At 37.3% G+C, this 25944-nt stretch overlaps 2 protein-coding genes across 2 annotated transcripts in view; one reads left to right on the forward strand and one right to left on the reverse strand.

Moving 5' to 3' along the window:
* ARSG (arylsulfatase G) overlaps positions 1–975 on the forward strand; it is a 184245-nt gene extending 183270 nt beyond the window's left edge. Inside the window, 2 exon segments of the mRNA XM_021000918.2 lie at positions 332–408; positions 410–975. Of these exon segments, the coding sequence (XP_020856577.2) occupies positions 332–408; positions 410–610 (278 nt within the window). The 3' untranslated portion in view covers positions 611–975.
* A 305-nt stretch (positions 976–1280) lies between these two features.
* The window catches only part of WIPI1 (WD repeat domain, phosphoinositide interacting 1), a 61763-nt gene continuing 37099 nt past the window's right edge, over positions 1281–25944 (reverse strand). Inside the window, exons 5-13 of the mRNA XM_021000919.2 lie at positions 10778–10875; positions 10004–10096; positions 9241–9311; positions 8499–8606; positions 4673–4837; positions 4197–4304; positions 3236–3357; positions 2802–2902; positions 1281–1855 (exon numbers count right to left, since the gene is read on the reverse strand). Coding sequence (XP_020856578.1) covers positions 1808–1855; positions 2802–2902; positions 3236–3357; positions 4197–4304; positions 4673–4837; positions 8499–8606; positions 9241–9311; positions 10004–10096; positions 10778–10875 — 914 coding nt within the window. The 3' untranslated portion in view covers positions 1281–1807. The remainder of the gene's footprint in view (positions 1856–2801; positions 2903–3235; positions 3358–4196; positions 4305–4672; positions 4838–8498; positions 8607–9240; positions 9312–10003; positions 10097–10777; positions 10876–25944) is intronic.

A 25944-nucleotide genomic window follows, 5' to 3' on the forward strand; every position in this document is an offset into this window, starting at 1 on the left:
AAACTGTACACTTATTCTGATGATGTTTCCTGCACTCAAAACATATTTGGAATTGCACCCTCAATGAATGAGGATTTGCCACCAGAGGATATTCATAAGAGGATGCTGCAGGTTGACAGGAACTCCAAAAGGCATACTAAACAATGGTATTAATTAATAGCCTTTCAAGAGCTTACTTGGAGGGGATAGCACTCACCTGCATATATGAGTTCTGATATGCTTGTTAAAAAACTTGAGACATACTTATACACCACTCCAACCTCTGGAATTTTGCAGCACTGAGCCATGATAGCAGGATTTAATGGATTATTTTTCTTCCTCTCCTCTCTAGGTGGTGCAAAAGCCTGTGATGGGAGCCTTGGACCTGAACAGCATCACAAACTTCCTCTTATTTTCAATCTACAAGAGGACCCCTGCAGAATGTGCACCTTTAGACAGCAGTAGTGCTGTCTACCAGGACATATTGCCTAAAGTCACAGGAGCTCTTGTTGATGTTCTTCAAGATATCTCAGGTGATAACACTTCAGTAGCAGATTATTCTCATGATCCTTCAGTGATCCCCTGTTGCAATGTACTCGAGATAGCTTGCCGATGCCAGCTCCCCCTGTAATTAGCCTCAGTATTTCAGCCGGGGGAAAAACAGGGGGAAAAAAAAATCATATGGGCTTTCAGATTTCAGTTTTCTGGGATTTTCAATTTTCTAGCTATTATAGTTTTCAAAACAAAACCTGGGGTCTTGTTTCAAAACCACCATTTAGCATATTACATATGCTGTCTTTTTTTTTTTCACACCAGATTTAGAATAAACTAATTCAGGAAAACAGCTGTTCTGGGCAGGGAGTTGACTCTGCAGAGATTAGAATAGTGCCTTCCAATTCCAATGGCTAATTCATACTAGATTCATCCCAATTGGTATGTAGTCAGGATAAAAATCAGACTGGAGTATGAGGCCAGAACTATTCATTCATTCACATCCTTCACATCCTTCAATGGTCAAGATTCTCTGTGGTTTTTTTTTTTAATACATTTTTATTTATTTCATTAAATATTTCTCAATTACATTAAAATTTTAACATTCATTAAAAAATTTTTGAGTTCCAAATTCTCTCCTTCCTTTTTGCCTCTCCCCCATCCCTTGAGAAGGCAAGCAATATGATACTGAATATACAAAGCCTATTTCCATATTCTCTGTGGTTTTTAGAAGATAGAACTATAGTCTCATGGTTTTTACAGTTCTTCTTGCTCCCCAAGCCCATAAAGGAAAATGAACAATTTATAAATGCATTGTCATGATTTTATTACTGATCTCAAAAGGTAATAAATGGTTTTCCCCCCAGTAGTTATGCAAAAATACTGTCTGGGTAAAATAATCTGTGTGTGTGTGTGTGTGTGTGTGTGTGTAATATATTGTACAAAGAAATACAATTTAATGGGATTTTCCCCATTAATACATTTGCACACAGCACAAATTTTAAAAGGATGCCTCCCCCCTTTTTTTAAAACAAAATTTTGATTACATACCAATATGGTTAAGTTAGCATTTACACTGTAGTTTTAAGCTATTTTTTCGAGTAATGTGCACATAATATAATTTCACCCAGTGAAAAACCAGGGCTGAGGAAAACACGGTAAGAATTTAAGAATATACTGTAGTTAAAAAAAAAGTGGAGCACCTGGGGTTACTTCTTCTACCCAAACCACCCTGTGTCTGTCTCACAGAAATACAAATCCATTCTTCCACCTTGGTTTTTTTTTTTTCAAAACCACCTGATAAAGGGATGTGCTGAATTCTGAAGTGTGCTTCTCATCATGACTGCTTCGTTTTGCCCTTCTGACTTCCACGGCACAAGATTATCTAACAAAATCAAAACAAAATGTCCTTATACTCTTTCCAGGAAGAGGCTTGTTAATAAGCAGGGTATGTTATAAAGAGATCTGAGTCCATGCAAAGTCAATTGGGGGACAGGACATGCTATGCTTGACTTGTTAGTCTGTCCATACATTAATCCATACTATAGAAAAACTACTACCCACCTTATTCAGAAGTGGACTTTTAACAACTGATCTGGCATGATTCCAGAAAATTGTGACTATAAATGTAGGTATACATTGATTCCATTTTAAAAGGCTCATCTTGGTTGTAAACACTGAATACATGTTACTATTGAAACAATCAATAAATACCACTAGTTCCAACTCTATTGTCTTTAGCTATGTGGACAAGATTCCACTAAACAAACACTCAGACTTATGTGGGTTGGCATGGCAATGAAACAATAAATGATAATCCTCTTGGACATAACAGTGCCTTTCAAAGTTACAGCAGTTACCAGCTCTGTACTGTGGGCCTCCATCCTGAAAAAGTAGCCTATCATTGGAAACATATTATCTCCACAAAGATAAAAACAGCTTACTCCCCCTACCCCAAAGCATCCTTAGAAATCTAAGGAAAATACAATTTTGTTATAATAAGTTGCTAATTATGATCAACAAAAGATATATAAGCCAGAGAAAAGTTTTTCAGGCCTCTGATCTCATTTAGGTCAGTCAGTCCAAAAGCTCTCTGGATTAGTATCCTGCTATTCTAATTGCTGTCAATATTAAGCATATAGCTAATGACCATTCTTTAAGATCTTAAGCATATGATATAAAATTATTTTATGGCTTTTCGAATGTTAGTGGAGAGAATTAGTTATTATAGGCTAGGTTAACAGAATGGGAAAAATGACTTCGCCTCTTGGAGGAGAATGTCTTCTTATTGTGCAGTCTGAAGCACTCATTTAGGGGCTCCTAATGCTCACAGGAGGAAACTCATTCTCATCATCAAGACACACTGGTCCCGTTGCAAACTCATGTTCTGGGATAACCTCTCCTCGAAGTGCTCCACCATCCTCGGAATAACCTGGAAGGCCAGAAGGAGAAACATGAGAAAGGAAAAGTACCAAACTGTCTCCATTTAATTGATGGCTCTGGATAGAACTACAGAAAAATGTGGGAAAACTGGAAAGTATGATACAACTTCTTGCCTTTGTATTGCTGTTAGGGATGCATGAAAGATGGAGCTGAAACACTCTACTCAAAACTAGTCCACTTGTCAAAAGATTAAAGCTAATCATCAGGACAAAATGAATCATGGCAAAAAAACTAAGGAAAAGGAGGTTTTAGTAAACATCACTTGGAAGGAATAAGCAAATAGTTAGAAGTGTCCTACCCCACCGGTCTGATTTCTGCTCACCTGGCACTGTTGAGGACAAAGATGTGGTGCCTGGTCTAGCTACTGTTGCTGCATAAGACTGAGGTAATGAAGGCCTGAGGTCATTTTCTTTATTCTCTTCTGTCTTTCCTGAGCCAAGCAAGCTAAATTTCATCAATTTAGAGAAAAAGAAAAAGGAATGTATTATACTCAAAACGGTTTCAAAGAAAGAACCAGGCTCTATAGACTCACCAGCACTTCTAGGATAGCATGAACTGAGGCTATAGTAACCTATGAGATAGGAAACATAAACTTCAAAATAGCCAAGGGAAGCCTTAAAAATTGTACCCAAGCAAGAAAATTTACTGTTTAAGACATGGTAAACACTAAGAGAAGACATTATTATCATTCCTATCCACAGTATAGGAATGGATCATACTACACTTGGTTATAGGAAGCTATTTAAGCATTAAAGAAAGGACTAAGCAGGAAAACAGAGGTGAATGATTGTTAAACTTCAACCTGTAATTTCATTGGTGTGGGTACTTTATCTAAAGATACAGCTCACACCTTTGATGTAGTAAAAGGTCTTTGAGAGTCCCTGTGTCCAGCCCCTCTGAATTTAGGCAGGATGGTCCTTGAGTGTCAGACAAACAGTCTCTCACTAGACTTTACTTGAAGCCTTGCCAGCCCAGGAGGACTTGCCAGTGCTTGTGCTGCATTGGCATATTCTCAGGAGCCCAGAGTCACCTACCAGGTGGCACAGGAGCAAAGTTTAAACACTTTGTGAAGTTTCTAAAATGTGAAATAACTAAAACATATATGGACTGAAGCCCACCCAACATTGTCCTACAAAGAGTCGAGTACTCAATAAACACCTATAATTCTTGATGACAATAAAGCAAGAGCCCTGAAATATATCACTGGTCTTAGAACCTACTTTAAGGAGGCAGCTTTTCTAACACTTTTGAAAGTCTGTCATTTTGAAAACAAACATTTTTACCTGTGGGTCTTGATTAAGATACATTCTCCTCCATCCTGAGGGTCCAAATTGTAGATGTAAAGCTGTCCATCAGATGATATGACTAACAGCCTTGGCAACTTCTGAATACTAGAAGCAAATGAAAACATGGAATTTGGTTGTGAAATGTTGTGCAAACAGGCCACCTTTTGATGAAAAATCTACTGGGGTCATTGCTAACATCTCTTTTTCTTACATAAAGGAGCCCCTCTGACACAATAGCTTCATCAAAAAAGCTACTGCAAATAGCAACATTAATTCATAAATAGTGGTTATTAATTCTTTCTGCATGAGTTTGTGTCTGTTTTGGATGTTTAAAGGGGTAACATGCAAAGTTAGATCATCGTTCTTACCAGGATAGGTTTATGTCAGTTCAGTGAACAAGATCCTAAACTACAAGGTCTATTCAGTCTCAGTCTCTATAAATTAAAAAAGGAAGAGGGCAATGCCATACATACGTGGAGAGAGTGCAGATGTTCTTCTGACCAGAGAAATTCAAACGCACGGTGGCAAAGGCTCTGTCCTGGTTCATCATATCTGATACTTGAGAAGGGAGGTAGTTGGTAGCAGCCATGAACATCTTTCCCATGTAGCCACTCCAGGTTGAGGGCTCTTCTGGCCCACTAGTGGGAACAATGCAGAAGCAATGATGTGTCTGAACTGCAGACATTAGCATCTACCAAAGTACTAATGCCATTAGCATTTTAAAATTCTGCTTCAATGGTAAAAAAAAAAAAGGAAACCCCCCCCCCAAACTATAAGGTCAAAAATATTATTTGCTGCATTCAATGGGAGGAGGTAAAAATCCATGTCTTGGTGCTACTTTATGGTAAATTATCCTAGGCCTGATTGTTCTTACATCAAGGGCTATTTGTCATTTAGACATGCCATGTAAATTATTCTTGGTTTAAACTGTTAAAAGATGTGTACATTCCAAAGCACTAGTAGTACTGAAAAATCTGTATCCTCTAGTAGAGTGGGTTCCTGAGGGTGAATGATGAGAGCGAGAATGAGACAGTATAAAAAGAAGATGAAAGGGCCAAGGGTTAAGCCTTCTAGTATACCCAAATTTATGGAAAAGGCAGAGTATGTAAAGCCTATGAAGGAGATAGAAAAGGAATGGCCTGAACAGTTAGAGGAAAGGGAGGACATTAATGTCAGGGAAAACAAGGGAGGTGCAAGTTTCAGGATGGAAGGAGTGGTCAATAGTGTTCAAGTACTTCAAAGGAATCAAGAAGAATGAGAACTGAGAAAAAGCCACTTGATGTGGTAATTCGGAGATCACTGGTAACTTGAAAGAGAGGACTTTCAGCAGAATAATGAAGTCACACTGCTTGTGTGCAGAAAGATCCCTCCATGCCCAGTCTGTGCAGCCTAAGAGTGTGAAACGTCTTTTGACTGAGGAAGAGATGCACTGAAACATGGAGGTCAGTATTGTGGATCCTGGTTAGAGTTTTCTGAACTTCTTGTGAAAAATAAACGGAACTACTCTAGCAAAGGCTGGCTCCAGCAAGCTCTGTCAAAACTGTACTTTTAACATGATCCTGGTCAAGTCATTAAATCTTCGTGTGCTTTAATATCCTTATTTACTGAAGACATGCTATGAATATTAGTTCAACATGGACCCTGGAGTTTCTAAGCTCCTTGAGAAAAGCAATCAGCCATTATGAGACTACCATTATTTGCTGCCTAAAGCATGTCCTTTTGGATATTATGCTGGTAAATGGTATACAATATTTGTTTATGCTCAATTTGTGCCATTCTGCTTTCCAGTTTTCCCAACAATTTTTACCAAATAATAAATTCTTATCCCAAAATCATAAGTCTTTACATTTGTCAAATACAAGGTTACTATATTTATTTGCTGCTGTAAATTGTATGTGTACTCTGTTCATATCCACCAATGATCCACCATTCTATTTCTTAGCCAGTACTAGATAGTTTTGATAATTACTACCATATAACATAGGTGAAGATCTGGTACTGCTAAGCCACATTCTTTTACTTTTTTTTTTCATTATTTCTTTTGATATTCTTGACTTTTTTTTCTTCCAAATGAAATTTATTATTTTTTCTAATTCAGTAAAATAAATTTTTGGTAATTTAATTGGGATAGCATTGAATATATAAATTAGTTTAGGTAAAAATGTCACTTTTATTATATTGGCCCTTCCTACCCACTAACAATATTTCTCCAATTATTTAAATCTGATTTCATTTGCATATACATATTATAGATATAGATATAGATATAGATATAGATATAGATATAGATAACTAGATACAGAGAGATATTACAAGAAAATTTGAAGAACATGGAACATATTACTTATCAGACATGGATAGGTGAATAATTTATGAATAAATAAGGGAAAGCAGAGTGAGGTGTAAAATGGGTAATTTTGATTATATTAAATTAAAAAGGTTTTGTAGAAATAAAACATGTAGCCAACATCAGAAGGAAAGAAGAAAATTGGGAAAAAAATTTTACAGACTGTTTCTCAGATAAAGGTCTCATAGCTAAAATATATAAAGAACTTTGTCAAATCTATAAGAATACGAGTCATTCTCCAATTGATAAATATTCAAAGGAGATGAATAGGCAGTTTTCCAATGAAGAAGTTAAAACAATTTATAGTTATATGAAAAAATGCTCTAAATCATTATTGATTAGAGAAATGCAAATTAAAATAACCTTGAGATATCATTTTACACCTATCAGATTGGCTAAAATGACTGAAGAGGAAAGCAACAAATGTTGGAGGGGATGTGCAAAAAACTGGGACACTAATTCATTGTTGGTGGAATTGTAAACTAATCCAACCATTTTGGAGGGCGATCTGGAATTATGCCAAAGGGTTATTAAACTGCCTGTACCCTTTGACCCAGCAATACCACCTACTAGGTCTATTTCCAAAGATGATTAGGGAAAAATGAAAAGAATCTATATGTTCTGAAATATTTATAGCAGCTCTCTTTGTGGTGGCAAAGAACTGGAAATTGCAGAGATGCCCATCAACTGAGGAATGGCTGAACAAGTTGTGGTATATGATTGTGATGGAATACTACTGTGCTATAAGAAATGATGAGCTCAACGATTTTAGAAAAACATGGAAAGACTTGCATGAAATAATGAAGAGTGAAATGAGCAGAACCAAGAGAACACAGTATACAGTAACAGCAATACTGTTTTAAGAATGACTTTGATCAAATAAGTCATTTTGACTATTATAAATACACAAATTAACTACAAAAGACCTATGAAGGAAGCCGCTATCCGTATCCAAAGAAAGGACTGATAAATAGAAGTATGTAAAGAATGATTTTACATATACACCTATTTGTGTCTAATGGGAGCCATCTCTAGGGTGGGTGGGAAGGGAGAGAAAAAAAAAGAAACTTACGTGATAACTTTATTATATATTTAAAAGGAATAGTAAGTTGTACATAATAGATTTACAGCTTCATGTGCAATCAAATTTTTTTTATCATGTCATAGAAATGCTTGTTTTATTCCATAAATTAAAAATAAAATAAGTAAAAATTAATTAAAAAAAATAAAACAGGCCCTTTGCAACAGCCCTGAGGGAAGATGTTATGAGAGGGAGAGGAAGAGAGAAGGGGGAGGGGGAGGAAAGGCAGAGGAAAGAGAGGAGGGGGGGAAATATGAGGGGAGAGAGAGCATGCATTAGCAGTGGCCTGCTCTGGCCAATTTTGTTAATGCTTTTAACAATTCCTTGAGAATTGTGATGTTCTTAGGATTCCCTAGATTGTTCAAATGCTTTCCATTGTATTACATTCACCAGAAATAGCAGGCATACAGGAAAAACCAGGAAAAAAAAAGCCTCTAGTATAGGTCTATGTGCCCAAGAGATACTTAACAAATATAACCTGATACTTACATTGTACTTGCTAAGAAATGAAGTTATAAAAAGTTCTAAGATGTTTCCGACATTAACAAAACTCTGCAACTCCTGGCCTTGTCACATTCATGGGCATTTCCTAAGTCTAGAAAGACAGATCTTCATGATCTTCACCTATTTCCGCAGGCTAATTTTATCAAAAATAAGGGATACGTCATATTTCTGACTTAAGGAAATAAAAGGTGGCTTTTATACTAATCAAGGGCACTAACGTACTAGTTAGGGACCAAAATATCTTCAGGCTAAATCGTGCCTTTTATGTCTTAGTTTAAAAAAACAAAGACTTGGCAATCAGGGCCACTTGCCTGAAGAGGAGTTTGAAGACAATGTGACTTTACCCAGCTCCCAGTGTGATACTTGCCTGGAGGTAAGGTTGTCCAGTTTGAAGATGTGCACTGTTTCCGTGTTGCTGGATGCACAGAGGAACTGTGAGTCCATGCTGAAAACTAGAGAGTTGATATTCACATACCTAGGAACAAGGGAATATTTTCATGGGTAAGGAAAGAGCTAGGGATATCACTGAAAGGCTAGATACACAACCAAGTCTTGTAGAAGGCAAAGATATTAATGTCATCTGAAATCATCTTCCCTAAGTCTTGAATAACTAGAAAGTACAAGGTCAAATGATTCAATAAAAGGTTATGATCATGTCCACAACAGCAGGAAGAGTCATTCTTTTTCTTATTGGCCATTAGAGGCACCTTGCCTGCCTGCCAGATGCTCTGATGCCCTTAAAATCTGACAGAGTTCCAAATAACTGTACTCTTCTCATGGGATAAGCAGTATTCTGCATGGAACCAGCAATACTACTTTTCTATTTTAAATGGATGACATTAATAATTTCTGTGGGTTATGTACTCAATCTCCTTGGATCCTTTCTTGCCAACCCCTCACATGCATACACCAGAAGAGGGTCCAATGGCTGGATTATGATCAAAATAGCTTCTTTGTTTTTCGTTCTGTTAGGCACTGAGTCCGTTTCTCACATTCTCTAATAGAGGAGACTCATATATTCACACCTCTCACACCCTACTTGGCTTCCAGTTATTCCAGTGCATGCTCCCCAGGTATACTTTAAGATGGATTTTAAATTTAACACAGACCTCTTCATTCCTCTCCTAAACTCATAGAGTTTTTGGCCTTCAGGGACAGAAAACACCCGGATGACTGTGCCCTGGGGGAAAGAAAACAGCAAAGTTAACATTTCATAGTCATTAAGGGTTTCATGTAGCTATTTTTCTATTTCTCTTGCTTATTAATATCCCCTTTTGAGACAGAAGTACAAAAGAAAGCCTTTTTGTCACTGGGGCTGTACACATTGATTCCCAAGTGACTTTCCCAAACATGCCTTGCATCTTTCTTGCACAAAGCATGCCTTTTCTCATGCAACTGTTTCCTATGTCTAGAATGTTCTTCATCCCTACTTGTAGAAATCTGAACTATCTTTCAAGGCCCCCAAATGACACCTCTTTTATGAAACCTTCCCTCATTCCCTCTGCTAGAAGTGAGCTCTCTCTCCTCTGAACTACTAACATCACATTCCTCTACCACTCTTATGGCACTCATCACATACTGCCTTGTATTGTAGCTTTTTGCACAAATGGCCTAGTTCTTCTACTTGATTTAAGTTCCATGAAGGCAGGGACTGTATCATACTCATGCCTCCAAGCACAAATATATATTGTTGAATGTGATATAGACACACTAATAGTAGAAAATTTCATTCTGAAGCTTATCCTTGGCAGGGACAGATGAGAGTCACAATGTAGCAATATGAAGTCCAGGCAGTGCCACAAACTTTCCTCCCTGTGTCACTTTACCTTTGGAAGAGGAAGAATTAGGCAACAGGCAATCATACCCACTCACTTTCTCAGAAGCACTGGCTAGCTTGGATCCCACAGAGTTGAAGGTGATGGCAGCAAGTGGACCATCATGGGCAGGAATTGTGCAGACTGTTTTCTGTTAAGGACAAGGAACAAAAGAGACTTATTTAACTTAGGAAGAAGTCTCTGCCTTCTTCATCTCAGATTCTCTACCTATGTTACTGTACTTCCTCTGCCATTGTCCCCTCCCACCCAGGTCATACAACTAATCCTTCATCATTAGTTTTCACAACTGGAATTGGCAGCAAAAGGAAAGAGTGTATTCCAGTTCCAATCATAATCCTATCGCCTTCATATAGATGGTCATCCAAGCAAGCCAAATGTTATTACTTCTTAGATATGCCACTGTCTCCAATCTCAGGCTCTTTCCAAAGAATCTCTGCTATGCCTTGTGAGCCCTAAAAGAAGGAGATATCAAGAGGTATACGCTGGCCAGACTTACGACAATTCCATAACAAAATATCTTTGACAACCTGCTTTCCCACTGGTAGATGTCAAAGTTAGCTTCTCACTTTGCCCGACAGTTATATTTGATTAATGGCGGGTTTTTGGTCTTAAAGCAAATACCTTTTGTATCTGGCTGCCACCTTCCCCTACACACCTTACCCTACTAGAGTAGCCAGGGAAGTGTAAAGATAAATATTTTATATCTCCTTTGTGCAGCTCTGCTTTCCCCCCATAACTCTGTTTGCCTCATTTATTAGCAGGCAGGTGGTTTATATTCACATCTGGAAAATTCAAGTTACAGTCAACTTACCAGAGTATTTCCATCATAAAGCACAATCTCCCCAGTAGTCAAGCTTCCAGGGTAGGCAAGATAAGAATTGGAATGGTTAATAGATAGGGCACACAAACCTGGTAAGGAAGACAGGTTGAGAATGGAAACAAGTTAATTTTTTTATATGTAGATTTACAATTTATTTCTCTACATACCTATTTACATGTTATTTTATTTTCACCCTAACACTTTGCAGTGTGGTAGAGTATAAGGACTGCTAGCCTTAGAGTCAGGCAGGACTTGGTTTAAAATCTCGGCTTCCTTACTCTTTTATTTTTTTATGTTTTTTTTCCATATGCTTTTGAGTTGAAAATTTTTCTTCCTTTTTCTCCCCCACCCCACCCTCCCCCAACATGGTGCACAATCTGACATAGGCTTTACATTTACATACCCATTAAACATATTTTCACATTAGTGAAGTTGTAAGTAAAAATTAAAACCAATAGGAGGAACCATCAGAAAGATGAAACAAAACTCAACAGAAGGTAAAAATAAGTGATGGCGATTGGACTTCCATAGTTCTTTCTTTGGATGTGGACAGCATTTTCCATCCTGAGGCCTCTGGAGATGTCTTAGATCCTCATAATGCTGAGAAGGAGGGTTCAGTTTAACATTCTTAGTCATTGCATAACGTGGCTGTTATTGTGTACAAAGTCCTCTTGGTTCTGCTTACTTCACTCAGCATCAGACCATATAAGTCTTTCCAGGTTTTTCTGAAGTCAGCCTGTTCATCATTTCTTATAGCACAATAGTATTCCATTACATTCATTATACCACAACTTGCTCAGCCATTCCCCAATTGATGGGCATCCTCTCAATTTCCAATTCTTCACTACCACAAAAAAAGCTGCTATGAATATTTTTGTACATATGGGTCCTTTTCCCATTTGTTTGATCTCTTTGGGATATAGCCCTAGAAGTGCTATTGCTGGATCAAAGGGTATGCACATTTTTGTAGCCCTTTGGCATAGTTCCAAATTGTTCTCCAAAATGGTTGGATCATTTCACAACTCCACCAACAATGTATTAGCGTTCCAATTTTCCCACATCCTCTCCAACATTTATCATTTTCCTGTTTTGTCATGTTGGCCAATCTGATAGGTGTGATGTGGTACCTCAGAGTTGTTTTGATTTGCATTTCTCTAATCAATAATGATTTAGAGCATTTTTTCATATGACTATAGATGGCTTTAATTTCTTCATCTGAGAACTGTCTGTTCATATTCTTTGACCATTTATCAACTGGGGAATGGCTGAAACAAGTTAATTTTTAAGCACCAATTTAAATGACTAACTATAGCATCACCTACTGGTAAATGAGGAAAAGTGCTCTGGGAGAGTTTCCTTTGTTTATTATTCCAACTAAAGGCTTAAAAAAGTGAATGCCCCAGGAAACAACTCAGTGTTTGCCTAACTTTGGCCATGAGAAACAAAACTGATCTTTTTTGAAGCTAAGCAATTGCATTTTGGAATTAAAAAAAACACACCACCACAGAACTTTCAAATTCCATCCCCAGGGGCTCTGAAACAGCAGCTGTTTTTCTTCTTCATTCTCCTTCAATTGCATTTGTTGGACAAACAAATCTCTTATAAGTCTCTGTTTACAAGTGATTAAACATAACTAGCTGGTAATCTCAAACTGGAGCCCGATGTAGTGGAGGAGAGAGTATAACGAGAGATAGTGTTGATTTCTAAGACCAAATGTTGTGCTATTCAGTGGTTAAGGAGACCACACAGACTACTAAATGAGACACAGCCATGAGAATAGATTAAAATAATTTATTTTTATTTACATTTAGTAATTTTTAAAATTAAAAGTGTGTGGAATAGTGATTGGAGAGCTGGCTTCAGAGTCTGGAAGGCTGCTGGGTTCAAGTTCAGCATCTGACAAACATACTGACTATGCAACAATGGCACAGTGGATAGTCACTGACTTGGAGTTGGGAAGACCTGGGTTCAAATTCTGCCCCAGGCACATCAACTGAGTGACTCTAGACAAGTCACAACCTCTCTGTGTCTCAGGTTCCTCATCTGCAAAATGAGGGGTAGGAGATGGGTTGGACTTCATGGCCTCTAAGGTTTCTTCCAGCTTTAAGACTATGATTCTATGATCCATGGCAAGACACAAATACTCAGTGCCCCATGGAGACTACATATGTTGCAAAACAGGTGCTGATCTGCTTTAACAGAGGACCTTTCCTTATCTAGAATTCCCTATACCAATAAAGACACAAATCCAGTAAAAAAAAAAACAAAACAAAACACAATTCGGAAGTATTTTGTTTTGAAGTATGGGTATTCTTATAACAAGTATTTACCATAGAAGTTTATATCACATCATTGAATTCAAGAGGTTAATAAGGTCAAATTCCCCTCCCCCTCAACCACCAGAATATGGATTTTGAAATATTTGGAAAAACCTAAATAGATAGCTAGGTGGTGCAATGGACAGAGTACCACATCTAGAGTCAGGAAGATCTGAGTTCAAATCCAGCCTCAGACACTTACTAGCTGTGTGAGTCTGGGAAAGTCACTTAATCCTTTTAATCTCAGTTTCCTCATTTGTAAAATGAACTGGGAAGGAAATGGCAAACCACTCCAGTATCTTTGCCAAGAAAACCCCAAATGGGTTCATGAAGAGCTGGACATAACTGAAACAAATGAATAACAACAACCAGTAGGCAGATAAGAATGAACTTATTTAATCATTTAAAGGCTATAGCTAACTAGTTAATTGGCTGGCTATGGTAAGGATTAATGTAAAGTTGATTTCCTAGTTAAGTTTACAGGGGTAAAATATACCCCAATCTACTAATGAAAATGCAAACACAGCAAAAATTAAGTTACACATTGATTTGAACCATGGTCTCCCCTCCACCAATGTCTGGCAATAATCAATATCATAACTGTTCTTATTACCTACCAGATATCAATGACAGGAAAATAGCTAAGTTGGACCCTGGGATCTAAGTTACATGCAATGGAGGCTCTGCAGCAGTGCTACTGCCCACTCCTGTTACTGGGAGATTTCTTGTGTTTATCTTAACAAAGAAACCACCCATTTTTGCTCTTGGAATCCCAATCATCCTTCTGATCCATACTACTGGCAAGCCAAACACAACTAAAAGGGAGAACAGAGAGGAAAGGAATGACATTTGAGAATGAGGAGGGAAGAATAGGGTTTCAAGCATAGAGTGAGATGAGTCTGGCTACAGTGGTGAGTTTGTATATGGATGTGTGGTAATGCTGGAAACTGTGGGGAAAGGGGTTGGGTTTTGAAAGGCCTTAAATGTCAGGCTAAGGAGTTCGAATTTTGTCCAAAAAGGCTAGTAGGCCTATTTTTTTGCTTTTTGGTGAAGCAATTGGGGTTAAGTAACTTGCCCAAGGCCACACAGCTAGTAAGTGTCAAGTGTCTGAGGCTGGATTTGAACTCAGGTTCTCCTGACTCCAAGGCCAGAGCTCTATTCACTGCGCCACCTAGCTGCCCCACCAATAGGCCTATTTTGTCAGTAGCCCACTGAAAGTCACTAAAGGTTGTGAATGTGGGAGTAACCCATTAAAAAAAGAGTTTCAGAAAAATTAATCCGGTAGTAGGTTCCTAAAATGGATTGGAAATGGAAGGGACTAGAAGCAGGTTGCGTGTACTTTGTAAAAGTAGTTTTAGAGAGTAGCATTTCAAACCAAAGTCCATACATAATTTCCAAATTCAAAGGATAAAGTAACAAGCAGCATTTCTAAGGCAAAAGCGAGGTAATTACAAGCCTTTCAACTAGGACATAAAAATTAAAGACTAGTTAGTACATTAGGGACTGTTGTGCCCAAACCCTTTGTCTGTCAAACCATGGTTAAGTAACAGTGTTCCCTAGGCAGAGGCTCTAATAATGAAGTACCATAACTTTACTCCTCTTTTAGCTTCCAAAAGTCACTGAAAGAATGTAATGTATATATGAACACTTAAAATGGATTGTCTCAATACTAGGCAGCTCTTACACAAAAATACAATCCAGACAACATATTCTAGACCAGGCTAAGCATTAATAGCTTAAAATGATGCAGGGTGGTAAGATTAATTGTTTAAATAGCATTAAGACTTTTGGGACACCCTGTATCGTGCTTTATACATATCACACCATTTAGTATTCCCAAGAACCCTGAGTTAGGCTGTATATCTATATATATCCATCTCTCTCTCTCTCTCTCTCTCTCTCGATATATATATATATATATATATATATATATATATATATATATATATATATATATATATATATATATGAACTATTCTCACTTTAAAGATTAATACACTGATCAGACAGCTTAAGTGACTTGGTAACATAGCTAGTATACTTGGAACTTATGCCCACATTGTCTTACTTCAGAAGTCCAGTATAATATACTTTCCATTATTCCATATTTCTGTCAATTTTATGTCTGCAGAAGAGTAGTCAGTTTTTGGCTGAAACTTCCATCTATACTTTTAGAGTCCTCTTTAAAAATTCACCTGCCATGGTCTTCCAGTTAAGACGGTGATATCAAAGGTACATAGATAAGCCCAATTCTCCCAAGGAAACCCCAAATATCTGAAAAGGCTCACAGAAAGACCAATGATAAGTCAGTTTTTAAACGAAACAAATCACTCTCTCCATTCAGTCCAGAACCACACAGCTCAGGTAAATACAGAAGCAGGAAAGGCATGGCAAGGGGCTGTACCAGGAGAACAGCCAAAACCCAGGGGAAGTTCCCAGAGGCAGGGAGAAGAGGTGAGCCACAGCGAACTGCTGCAAATGTACCTGAAGTCATCCCACACTCTAGACAAGGGCACTGCTAACCTATGCCAACTCCAGTAATTGAGTGTCTGAAGCCAGATCTTTATCCTAGCCTATCAAAACAGAAGAGAGAAACAGAAGCAGCTGTGACAAGGCCTGTGTACAGGGGGACAGGGCCTGGGTGAGCACTCCCTTCTAAGCACTGATAGTCATACTAGGAGACAGGGCCAATTTAATGTCTGTGTACCAGCAATAGGAAGACTATGAAGAAGGCTGGAGACCAATATGGTCTTTAAGAACAGACTGAGGCCTGTCAGGGCCACGTCAGGGACCAGAACCAATTGAAGATCATGCAAAGCAGAAACAAAATCCAAGAACTAAAACAGAGGATGGGGCCAAATACCAGCCAAACATTTCAATGCAAAAACTCAGGCTGAAAATGTAATCAAATAGGAGATACTAAACACAATGAAGAAACACTATGAGGTAAGAGAAGCTTAGACGGTAAATTCAGAAGAAGAGAATAACCCTAGAACAACTATTAAGAAGAGCTGCAGAGGGAAAAAAAATAGCCTGGATACAAGTACTAAAAGAGTAGCTGAAAGAAATAATTTAATAGATAATAAATAAAATTAGAAATGAAATGACAGTTTGGGAGAAAAAAATTGAAAGCAGACTAAAAAGACTGGAACAGAAGGTGGAAAACCAAATACTGAGAAATAGAATGGAGCAAACAGTACTAAATGATTCCGTGAGACAACAAAAAATATTGGAATAAAGTTAAAAGGTTGAGAAATGAAAGAAAATAAGATATCTATTATCAAAAACAACTGATCTGGAAATCAGGTCAAGGTGAGACAATAAATATAAGATTCAGACTCCCTGAAAACCATGACCAAAGAAAAACTCTAGACACTATATTTCAAGAAATCATAAAAGAAAACATCTCAAGATGTATTAGAACTAGAACATAAAATGAAAATAGAAAGAAACCACCATTTACCTTCTAAAAAAAGCTCCAAACTAAAAACAGCCAGAAATGCCACAGATAAAATCTAAAGCTCTGAAGTAAAAATAAAAATACTGTAAATAGCAGAAAGAAAGAGTTCAAGTATTAAAGAACTACAGTCAGGATCATACAAAACCTAAGCAGCAAATACAATGGAATAGAAAGTCTCAGAATATGAATTCTAAAATGCAAAATGTAAAGACACAGAAGCAAGGAAAACTTACCTGTATAATCTTACAGGGGAAAAAATGGACTTTCAGCACTTTCTACAAAGACCAGAGTTTGAATAGAATCTTTGAAAGGAAAACAAAGGAAGTTAGAGAAACCTGGAAATGTAAATATTTTTGAGCAACCAGAAAAGGCTAAAACAATGATAAAGTGCTTACATATTAGTAGGGGGGAGAAGAGACAAGCATCCCAGCTGTAGATTTGTTGTGTTTTGTGCCTCTGGGGCCCTATTCTGGACTTTCAGGAGTTCAAAACAAAGCTCTCTCTACGGGTGACTCATCCTATGACTTCTCTCAACACCTATGGGCTTCTTGCCTGGAAAAGGCTATGACCCCTGCAACCTGCTTCACCCTGGAATATTCCTCTTCAAAGCCCACTCCCCTTCTCTCACTGGCAAGTTTCTTCTGGAGCCTACATTTTGGAGCCTGCCTTCATTCTCCTCCTGACCCTGTGCCTTAATTTCTGGTTTTCAAAACCATGTCTTCATGCTGGCTACCTTCCATCTAGGCTTAGGGGATATCCATAGTGAGCAAGGATGACCTACATGAAGATTCAGCTAAGGAGATTAAGAAGGAGTCAGATGTGTAGGAGGAGAATAAGGAGGGAACAGTGTCATACGATTCTAGACAGAAGTGAGTGAATAACAGTGTCAAAGGAGGCAAAGAGGTCAAGAAATATGAGCATTGAAAAAAAAACCCATGAGATTTGGCAATGAAAAGATCACTGATAACTCTGAAGAGAAATGTTTCAGTTAAATGATGAAGTCAGAAGTGACACTACAGAAAGTCAAGAAAGCAGTGAAAGAAAAAGAAATGGCAACACTGATTATAGTTATATATTATCAAAAGCAACTGACCTGGAAAACAAGTCAATGAGACAATTTAAGAATCACACTCCCTAAAAACCCTGGAAACCATATTTCAAGAAATCATAAAAGGAAACATCTCAGATGTATAAACACTTCTGCTAGGGAAGAAATGAGGAAGAATTTCTTATTTTGCATAAATGAAATGCTTAAGAACAGTACAAATATGTGAAAAGAGATGAGGGATGGGCATCTCATAACTTCATTCTTATTTGTCCAGATAAAAGACATAAACAGACAGTTTCATGCAGAAATACATTAAAGGGAGAGGGAGAGAAGAGTCAAGGAGAGAACAGTTACATGCAAAAGAGACTTCAACTTTGGAGGATGGATCATGAAGTGAAGATTAAAATGACAGAAAAAATATAAGAGATAGATATCAGGTCTTCGGTTTGGTGAATAAAGGCAGTGCATAGGAGAACAATAGACCACTTCAATTATAAATGTCTAGTGTTGAGATTTCTTCTCTTTCTCTACCTCCTTTATAAAAAAAAAGATAAAGGAAGAAAAGAAGAAATGTTATAGGAAGACATGATATGAGAAAATAAACAATCATTACAGTGAATGTGAATGGAATGAATTCACGTATAAGACAAATGAGAATGGTAGAATGGATTAGAAAGTAAGAATCCTGCACTGTATAACATTTTACATTATCCTGTATAACATTCAAGCCACAGAATATTTTGAGTCTCACTCTGTTTCTAGCAGTTAATGGCCTTATATTCTTTGTAGCCATGGGTTTTCAGGATCCTCATAATTAATGATTGGTACAACTCACAAAAAAAAATCATCCTTTCTATATATTGCCAACAAAATTCAGCAAGAAAAGAGAAAAAAAATTCCATTCAAAATAACTGCATAATGTATAAAGTACCTGGGAGTCCTCTTACAAAACACATATAGGAAATAATAGGGATAAAACTATAAAATGCTCTTTACAGAAATATAGATGTGAATAATTAAGAGACATTCATGGTTGGGATGTATTAGTATAATAAAAAGGACATGATCTAAAACTAATTTAGAAATTCAGACCCCTACCAATGAACACCAAATGATAACTTCATAGAACGAAGTCAAAGAACAACAAAATAGAATAATAATAATATTTTAATATTTCATTATAGTTACTTAGAGGCACATAAGGTCAAGAATTTCAGAGGAAATAATGAAAAAAGTTGGAAGGGGGCATAGCAACACCAGATCTCAAACTACATTATCACACAGTAATCATTAGAAATAATTCGACATTGGTTAAAAAATGGAAAAGTTGATCAATGGAACAGATTAGGTATATATGATATAGAAACATTGTTCCAACTACTCCATGATACAAAATACCAGGGTGTAGACTCACTATTCAACAAAACTACTAGGGAAATTGGAAAGAAGTTTGGGAGAAATTGGGCTTACAACATCTCACACTAAGTTCTACAATTCTTTCTATAATAAGTTTCAATTAAAACATTTCTGAGGTTCTAACTCATACTCATCAGATTGAAAAAGATGATGAAAAAAGAAAGCAAAATGACATTAATATACTGTTTCTAGTGTTGTGAATTGATCCAATCATCCTGGGTTCTATATGCAAAAGTTATTAAACTGTATACATATCCCAAAGAATCCAAAGACAGAGGAAAGTGAACCATATGGACAAAAATATTTATAGCAGCACTTTTTCTTGTAGTGAAGAACTACAAACAAAGTAGGTGAACATCAGCTGGGGAATGGCTGAACAAATTATGATACATGACTGTAATGGAATATTATTACCCTACTGCTGTTGTTGTTCAGTCATTTCTGACTCTTCACGATCCCATTTGGGGTTTTCTTGCCAAAGATACCTGGAATAGTTTGCCACTTCCCTCTCCAGCTCATTTAGTTAAGTGACAAGGAGGGTTAAATGACTTGCCCAGGGTCACACAGCTAGTGTCTGAGGCTGGACTTGAAGTAAGGTCTTCTTGACACCAGGCCCCAAACTCTACCCACTATGACACCTAGCTGCCCACCACTGCCAAAAAAAAAGCAATGCAAAAAGGATGGATTCTGAGAACTGATGCAGAGTGAAATCAAAGAACCAGAAGTGTTTTATACAATAACACTGTAAAGAAAAAACAGTTTAAAAGACTAAAGAACTATGATCAATGAAATGAACAAACATGACTCCAAAGACTGATGATAAACTATATCTCCCACTTCTTGGTGAAGAGGTGAGCTGCAGATATAGAATGAAAACAGTATATTTTCAACTATGACCAATACAACACAATTTTTTTTTCTTGATTACACTTCTTTGTTATAAGAGAGGTCTTATATTTTAGAGACCAGGATGGGGGGAGAGTTGGGATGGGGGAATAGTGATAGTGATGTGGGGGAAAGGAGGGAAAACATTAATTACACATTTAAAAATACCCCAAAACAGCACTAGAATGTTCAGAAGGGGACAAAGATAAGGAAAGTAATATTGGTACTGCCATGTTAAGTTTATGTATGTTTTAAAGCTGTATTAATAAATTCACGATTTCATATACAATCCTCTTTTTCTGGCCTCCTCTGAACATGGAAATGTTTGTGTTTGGTGATGACTTTTAAAATTCACAATCACATAATTTTGAAATGCACTTCATCCCCCAACATATATCTACCTTAGAGTTATATCTAAGATTTATCTGTAGGCACCTTAAAAATTAGCTAACATTTTAGATGATAGTAAGCTGAGAAAGATAAAGTGCCTCAATATAATAGTAATACTAATAATAATATTTTAATTACTTGTAAAATAATCCACAGAACATTAAATATAAAAGAATAGTAAAGATAGTAAATTGTCCCAAGACCATTTCTACCTGAATCTCACTGAAAAAGATAAAAAGAACAAGATAGCAAATGAAAAGGTGCTCAAGCAGTGGATAGAGAATCAGCCTAGGAGTCACTAAGACTGGATTCCAGTCCCATCATTGACATATACTGATTATGTGCCCTTAGGCAAATCACTTACTGCCCCAGGTAACTCTAAGAATAAAAATTGAAGATTTGCATTAGTGGGGGTGGAATGAGTATTTCTTCACAGTGAATTTCCAACAACAACTAAATCATAGGTCCAATCTAAAAACAAAACCCAACAACAATAATAAATCATTCACATTTATATAGCACTTTAAGGGCCAAAGAAGTATTATTATCCATTTTATACAGATGGGTTTTGTTAATGTTAGAGCCAGAACCCCTACCAACTTCTTCTGACTTTAAGAAAGTGTTCTTTCTATTACCACTGCCTAGAAATGATGGGCCAAGACAAACCTCATCCATTTTACAAGTAATAAGCCAACCCAAATCACTAACACTTGTGCCAATCTCAATGAAGGCACTAGAAATTCCAAAATGATATAACTCGAGTTTTAGACTAGGTCTCACACTAAACCAACCTGCTGTTGAAACAATTTTAGATCATGTGAAACTGAAAAACACACCTTTTTTTTAGGCTTAGACTAAAAAAATTGTGCCAGCGTTCCTCCTCTGCCAAATTTCACCAGGAATTGGACTTCCACATGAGTTTCAAGTTGATATTAGGTAAAGAAAGGACAAAAATTTTCTTAAGTGTCAACTGTTATTTCACTGATATTAACTATAATCCACTTGGCAGAATCAGGGCCAGAATCCAGGCCTCTTGGATTCCTAGGATTTTTAATTTATACCATATTTTTTTCAGGCAGTATAACTATTAAAGACTTCAACATCTATCACCAAAGTCTATCAATCAGCAGCTAAGAAAAGGAAGAACTTTGGCCTCTGATACAAAATGACCATTAACAGTTTACCACATCTATGGAGTGTGAATGTAGATGCTGGAACAAAATGGCTACTGCTACGTAACTCTAGGCGAGTCACTTAACCCCAACTGTCTTGCAAAAAAAAAAAGACTACTGGCCTGATTTTGCACGTATATTTCTATGTGGAGTGGGTTATTCTGTCAATATTCCATGAAACGTTGTGAGTTCTGTCATGGTTGTAGAGTTGGTAAATCTTTCTGATGGTTTATATCTCTAATTGCTTAGAGTAAGGACTGCTGGGCTGTTAGAAAATTGACTTTTCTTGTGGCTAACCAGTTTAAAGAAAATAATATGCAATCTTTGACCCAACAGGAGAAGGCATGACATCATCACAAAATTAAAGAAATTAACAGTATATCAGAAATGGATTGAATTGGCAGTTTTACAGCCATTATTTGTGAGTTGTTCACCAAACCTAAATGACATTAGAAAGGGTCAGTCCTAATTATTTAGATGAATCCTCTTCAATCTGACATCTGAACCCATTAGGAATTAGAACATAAAGGTGAGGTTCTCTGAGCCAGTCTCCTTATAATTTCACTAGGAGATGTTAATAGATTCATGACTTCATCTGTGTGGCTAACTCCATCAATTTAAATTTGCTAACCCTTCACACCTTGAATAGATGTTTTTGTGATTTTAAAAACGTAATTAAATTTAACTTTTTTCAATGAACACAAATCTATTTTTCTTCCTGCCTTCCATCTTCCACTGGAAAAACAAAACAAAGCCCTTATAACTAATATGCAGTATAAGCTGAGCAAATTCCAGCACTGACCATGTCCAAAACACAAGTCTTACTCTGTATCATCACATCTTTGTCAGAAGGTGGATAGGATGCTTCATCATTAGTTCTCTGGAACTTGATTGTTTACTGTATTGATCAGAGTTCTTAAGCCTTTCAAAATTATTTTTTCTTTACAATGTTGATTGTATAGAACAGTTATAGAACAGTTTTGCTCATTTCTCTCTACATTGGTTCATGCCATACAGGATTCTTTGAAATAGTCTTTCTTTCACCATTTCTTATAGCATGATAATATTCCAGTACATTAATTTACTATAACTTGTTCAGCCATTCCCCAATTAATGGACATTCCCTTAGAGTCTATTTTTTAAAAATCTCATTAGTTTGTTTTGCTTTCTACTATTCCCTCCTTGGTATTATCCTCCAGCTTAACCTCCACCCCCATTTCCACTTGTTATTGCCTATTGAGTTTGACATATTTTGATAATGGTATATTTATATATTTCTATATCAAATTCTCTGTATGTCCATTTTAGATAAGAGTGAGATTCATCTGATGCCTGCTTCCTCTCCATCCTTTCTTCCATATTTTTATATTTTCCTTCTCAAATACTCCAATTATGGAAAATAGCAAGTCTCCCTTCCCCTCTTTCCTTCCTCCCTCCTTTCTACACAAAGAATATCTTTTATCATATCCTTTCTTTCCTCTCTTAAAACTCTCAGAATACAACCAATCCACCCCCAGATCCTCCTCCTTCCCCCTCCCACCAAAGAGGAGTTGGGACGAGGGAGAATAGATAGGGTAACAGAAAGAAATTAAGGTCAGTGAGGCATCTTCTCTTTTTAAAAAAAATGCAATGAAGAAGACCACAAAGAAGCACAGATGCAAAGGACAACTTTGAAAACTACAGGCAGAAATGATTTACTTAAAAAGCAAGCTGTACAAAAAATAGATCTGCAGTTTCATGCACAATCTTCTTTTTCTGTTCTACTATGTACACAGAATACATATTTTATTTGGTAAGTTTAAGCTCAGCATTTTTTTAAAAAGTTATTAAAATTCAGAAGAGACATTTTTTTCTCCCCCTACTAGAAAGTTAACAATATATCATCAAATAGCTACTTCTTTTTTTTTTTTAGGCAATTGGGGTTAAGTGACTTGCCCAGGGTCACACAGCTAGTAAGTGTCAAGTGTTTGGTCTGAGGCCAGATTTGAACTCAGGTCCTTCTGACTTCAGGACCGGTGGTCTATCCACTGTGCCACCTAGCTGCCTCCAAATAGCTACTTCTAACTGCGCAAATAAATTTACCTTTTCTTTAAACTCTTCAGTTTGCATTTCAAATTTCCTACTTAGCTCCGGTCTTTTCATCAGAAATGCATTAAAGAGCTCTATTCCACCGGAAATACAATTTTTTTGCTGTGTAGAATTATACTCAGTTTTGCAGGGCAAGTTATGTTAGTTGTAAGACATTATCTTTTGCCTTTTGGAATACTGTATTCCAAGATTTCCTCTCATTTACAGTTGAAGCTGCCACCTCTTTTGTGAGCCTGACTATAGTTCCTTCATACTTTAAATGCTTCTTTTAGTATGCTTACAAAATGTGTGTGTGTGTGTGTGTGTGTGTGTGTGTGTGTGTGTGTGTTGTAATATGGGATTTTGGCTATGACATTCCTAGAACTTTTTATTTTGAGAAGTTCTTTCTGGAAGTGATTGTAGATTTGTTTTTATATTTGTCTTTTAGTTTTAATTTATCTGGACAGTTTTCATTTAGGATTTCTTGAAATATAGACACTTCTCACTTTATGCAAGTGGACTATTCTACATACCTATACGTACAGTGATTTTTATGTAATGCAAATTTGTCTGGATACGGGGAAGGGAGGGAGGTAAAAATGCCTGTGGAAGGAAGAGGCTGGCATACAGTTCAAGGATACATGGGGCTGGGGATAGAGAAGCAAGAGCAGGAGGAGGAACACATGGGGCCAGCCACATAGGAACCTGGCCAGAACAAAGAGGAAGAACATGGAAGGGGGGGAGACATGGACATGGGCCAGGCGGAAGACACAGGATAAGAGGACAGGTGATAATACAGGGGCCAGGGCCAGGCACTCCATATCTAGTGAGAATGGACAGAAGACAGATGTGCAGGGGCCAGAGGTGGACAGTGGGTGGAGCAGGGCAAAGGTCTCCTTTCTTGCATAGGAGGTTTCAAACCAAGCCCTCAATCTGGTGGTGGTGGTAATGGTCTCTTAGTGCATCCTTCTTCTGCTTTCACTTGGAGGGTTGTTTAAAAGGGTTTTTATTTTATTTTATTTTATTGGTGGAGGTGGTGAGGGAAGCTGTGAAGCACTAAGACAAGAGGCAGGAATGGAGAAAGCACAGTACTGTACAGTAAAGTTAACACAGGTGTGGATTTCTTTCAGAATTCTTTACACAAAGTCTAATTTGTGTAATGCAAATTTCCAAAATATGAGAACTATCTGTATAGTACCCAGGCCCCTCCCCCATTTTTAAAATATCACAGCTTTCAGGGAGTCCAACAACTCTTATATTGTCTCTCTTTGACCTATTTTCCAAGTCACTTTTTGATATCAGGTACATTAAAAAAAAGAAACCTTTTGATTTTATTCTAATATTTCTTGCTATCTAGTAGAGTCATTGATTTGTGTTTGGTCTAGTTTTCAGGGAGTCTGTTACTTAGGTAAGGTTTACTACCATCTCTTCTAAAACATTTATTAGCCCTCCAATTCCTTCCTCCAGAGTTTCCTTGCTTCATTTCTTGTAGGTACTCACGCAGGCCTTCTGGAATATCCATTTTTTTTTAGTCTCTACTTGCTGTTGTTAAGAGTTCCTCTTGCCTTTGACAGATACATTTTTATACTGGTGTTTTTTTGGTTTAGTCATCTCTCCAGCTTCAGTTATTGAATGGGGCTTTGTGTAGGGGCAAGCTTTGCTCTCTGCTCATCAGAAGTGGTCAATGCTGCTTGGTGTCATCCTGGTTTTCCTGGACTCCTATGTGGACCACTGTATTCCTGGGTTAGGTTCCCCTGGACCTTTGGATCATCTGGGCACTCTATGGCATCTTAAGTAAGAGTGCTGGAGACCCTGGAGCCCCTACTCACCTGCTGCTCCATGGGGCTTCTCAGAGCACCACCTAAAGGATTTTTCTGGGGGTCCCTCACCTCTTGCTTCCTTGTGACATGGAGCCCTGCAGGCTTTATGTATCTCTGGCCACATTGGGAGTTGTTGGCTTATTTACCTGCATTGGCACTGGCCTTGCTTGTGGCTCCCTTTCTTTCTAGCCACTGGCTTCTAACTTGTAAGGTAGAAGAAATCACTAGCTTTTCAATGCATTTCTTGATTATTCAATCTGGTTCAAATTTTAGGTTTTTGCTGGAGCAAGTGTATGAGAGTTGGGTGGTCTACCACTTTGGCTAGAAGTTCCTTGTAGTAATTTTCAACTTTTCCATCTCCTTCACCCCTCATGTACTGTGGCCAGATCTTGTTTATTCTATGGCTACAACACCCCTTGAATCTATCCCGTTCTTACTGCTAACCTATGTCAGATCCTTCCTCTTGCCTGGAATACACTATCTCTACTTGATTCACAATTCTTTTGCAACTTCCTGAGTTGCTATTTTACTCACCAAAGAGGCTACTCTAAATCTTTTCATCCCTCTTGAAGCCTCCCTTGG

Source organism: Phascolarctos cinereus, unplaced genomic scaffold (genome assembly GCF_003287225.1).
Source record: "Phascolarctos cinereus isolate Bilbo 61053 unplaced genomic scaffold, phaCin_HiC Scaffold_5;HRSCAF=322, whole genome shotgun sequence".
NCBI classification, from domain to species: Eukaryota; Metazoa; Chordata; class Mammalia; order Diprotodontia; family Phascolarctidae; genus Phascolarctos; species Phascolarctos cinereus.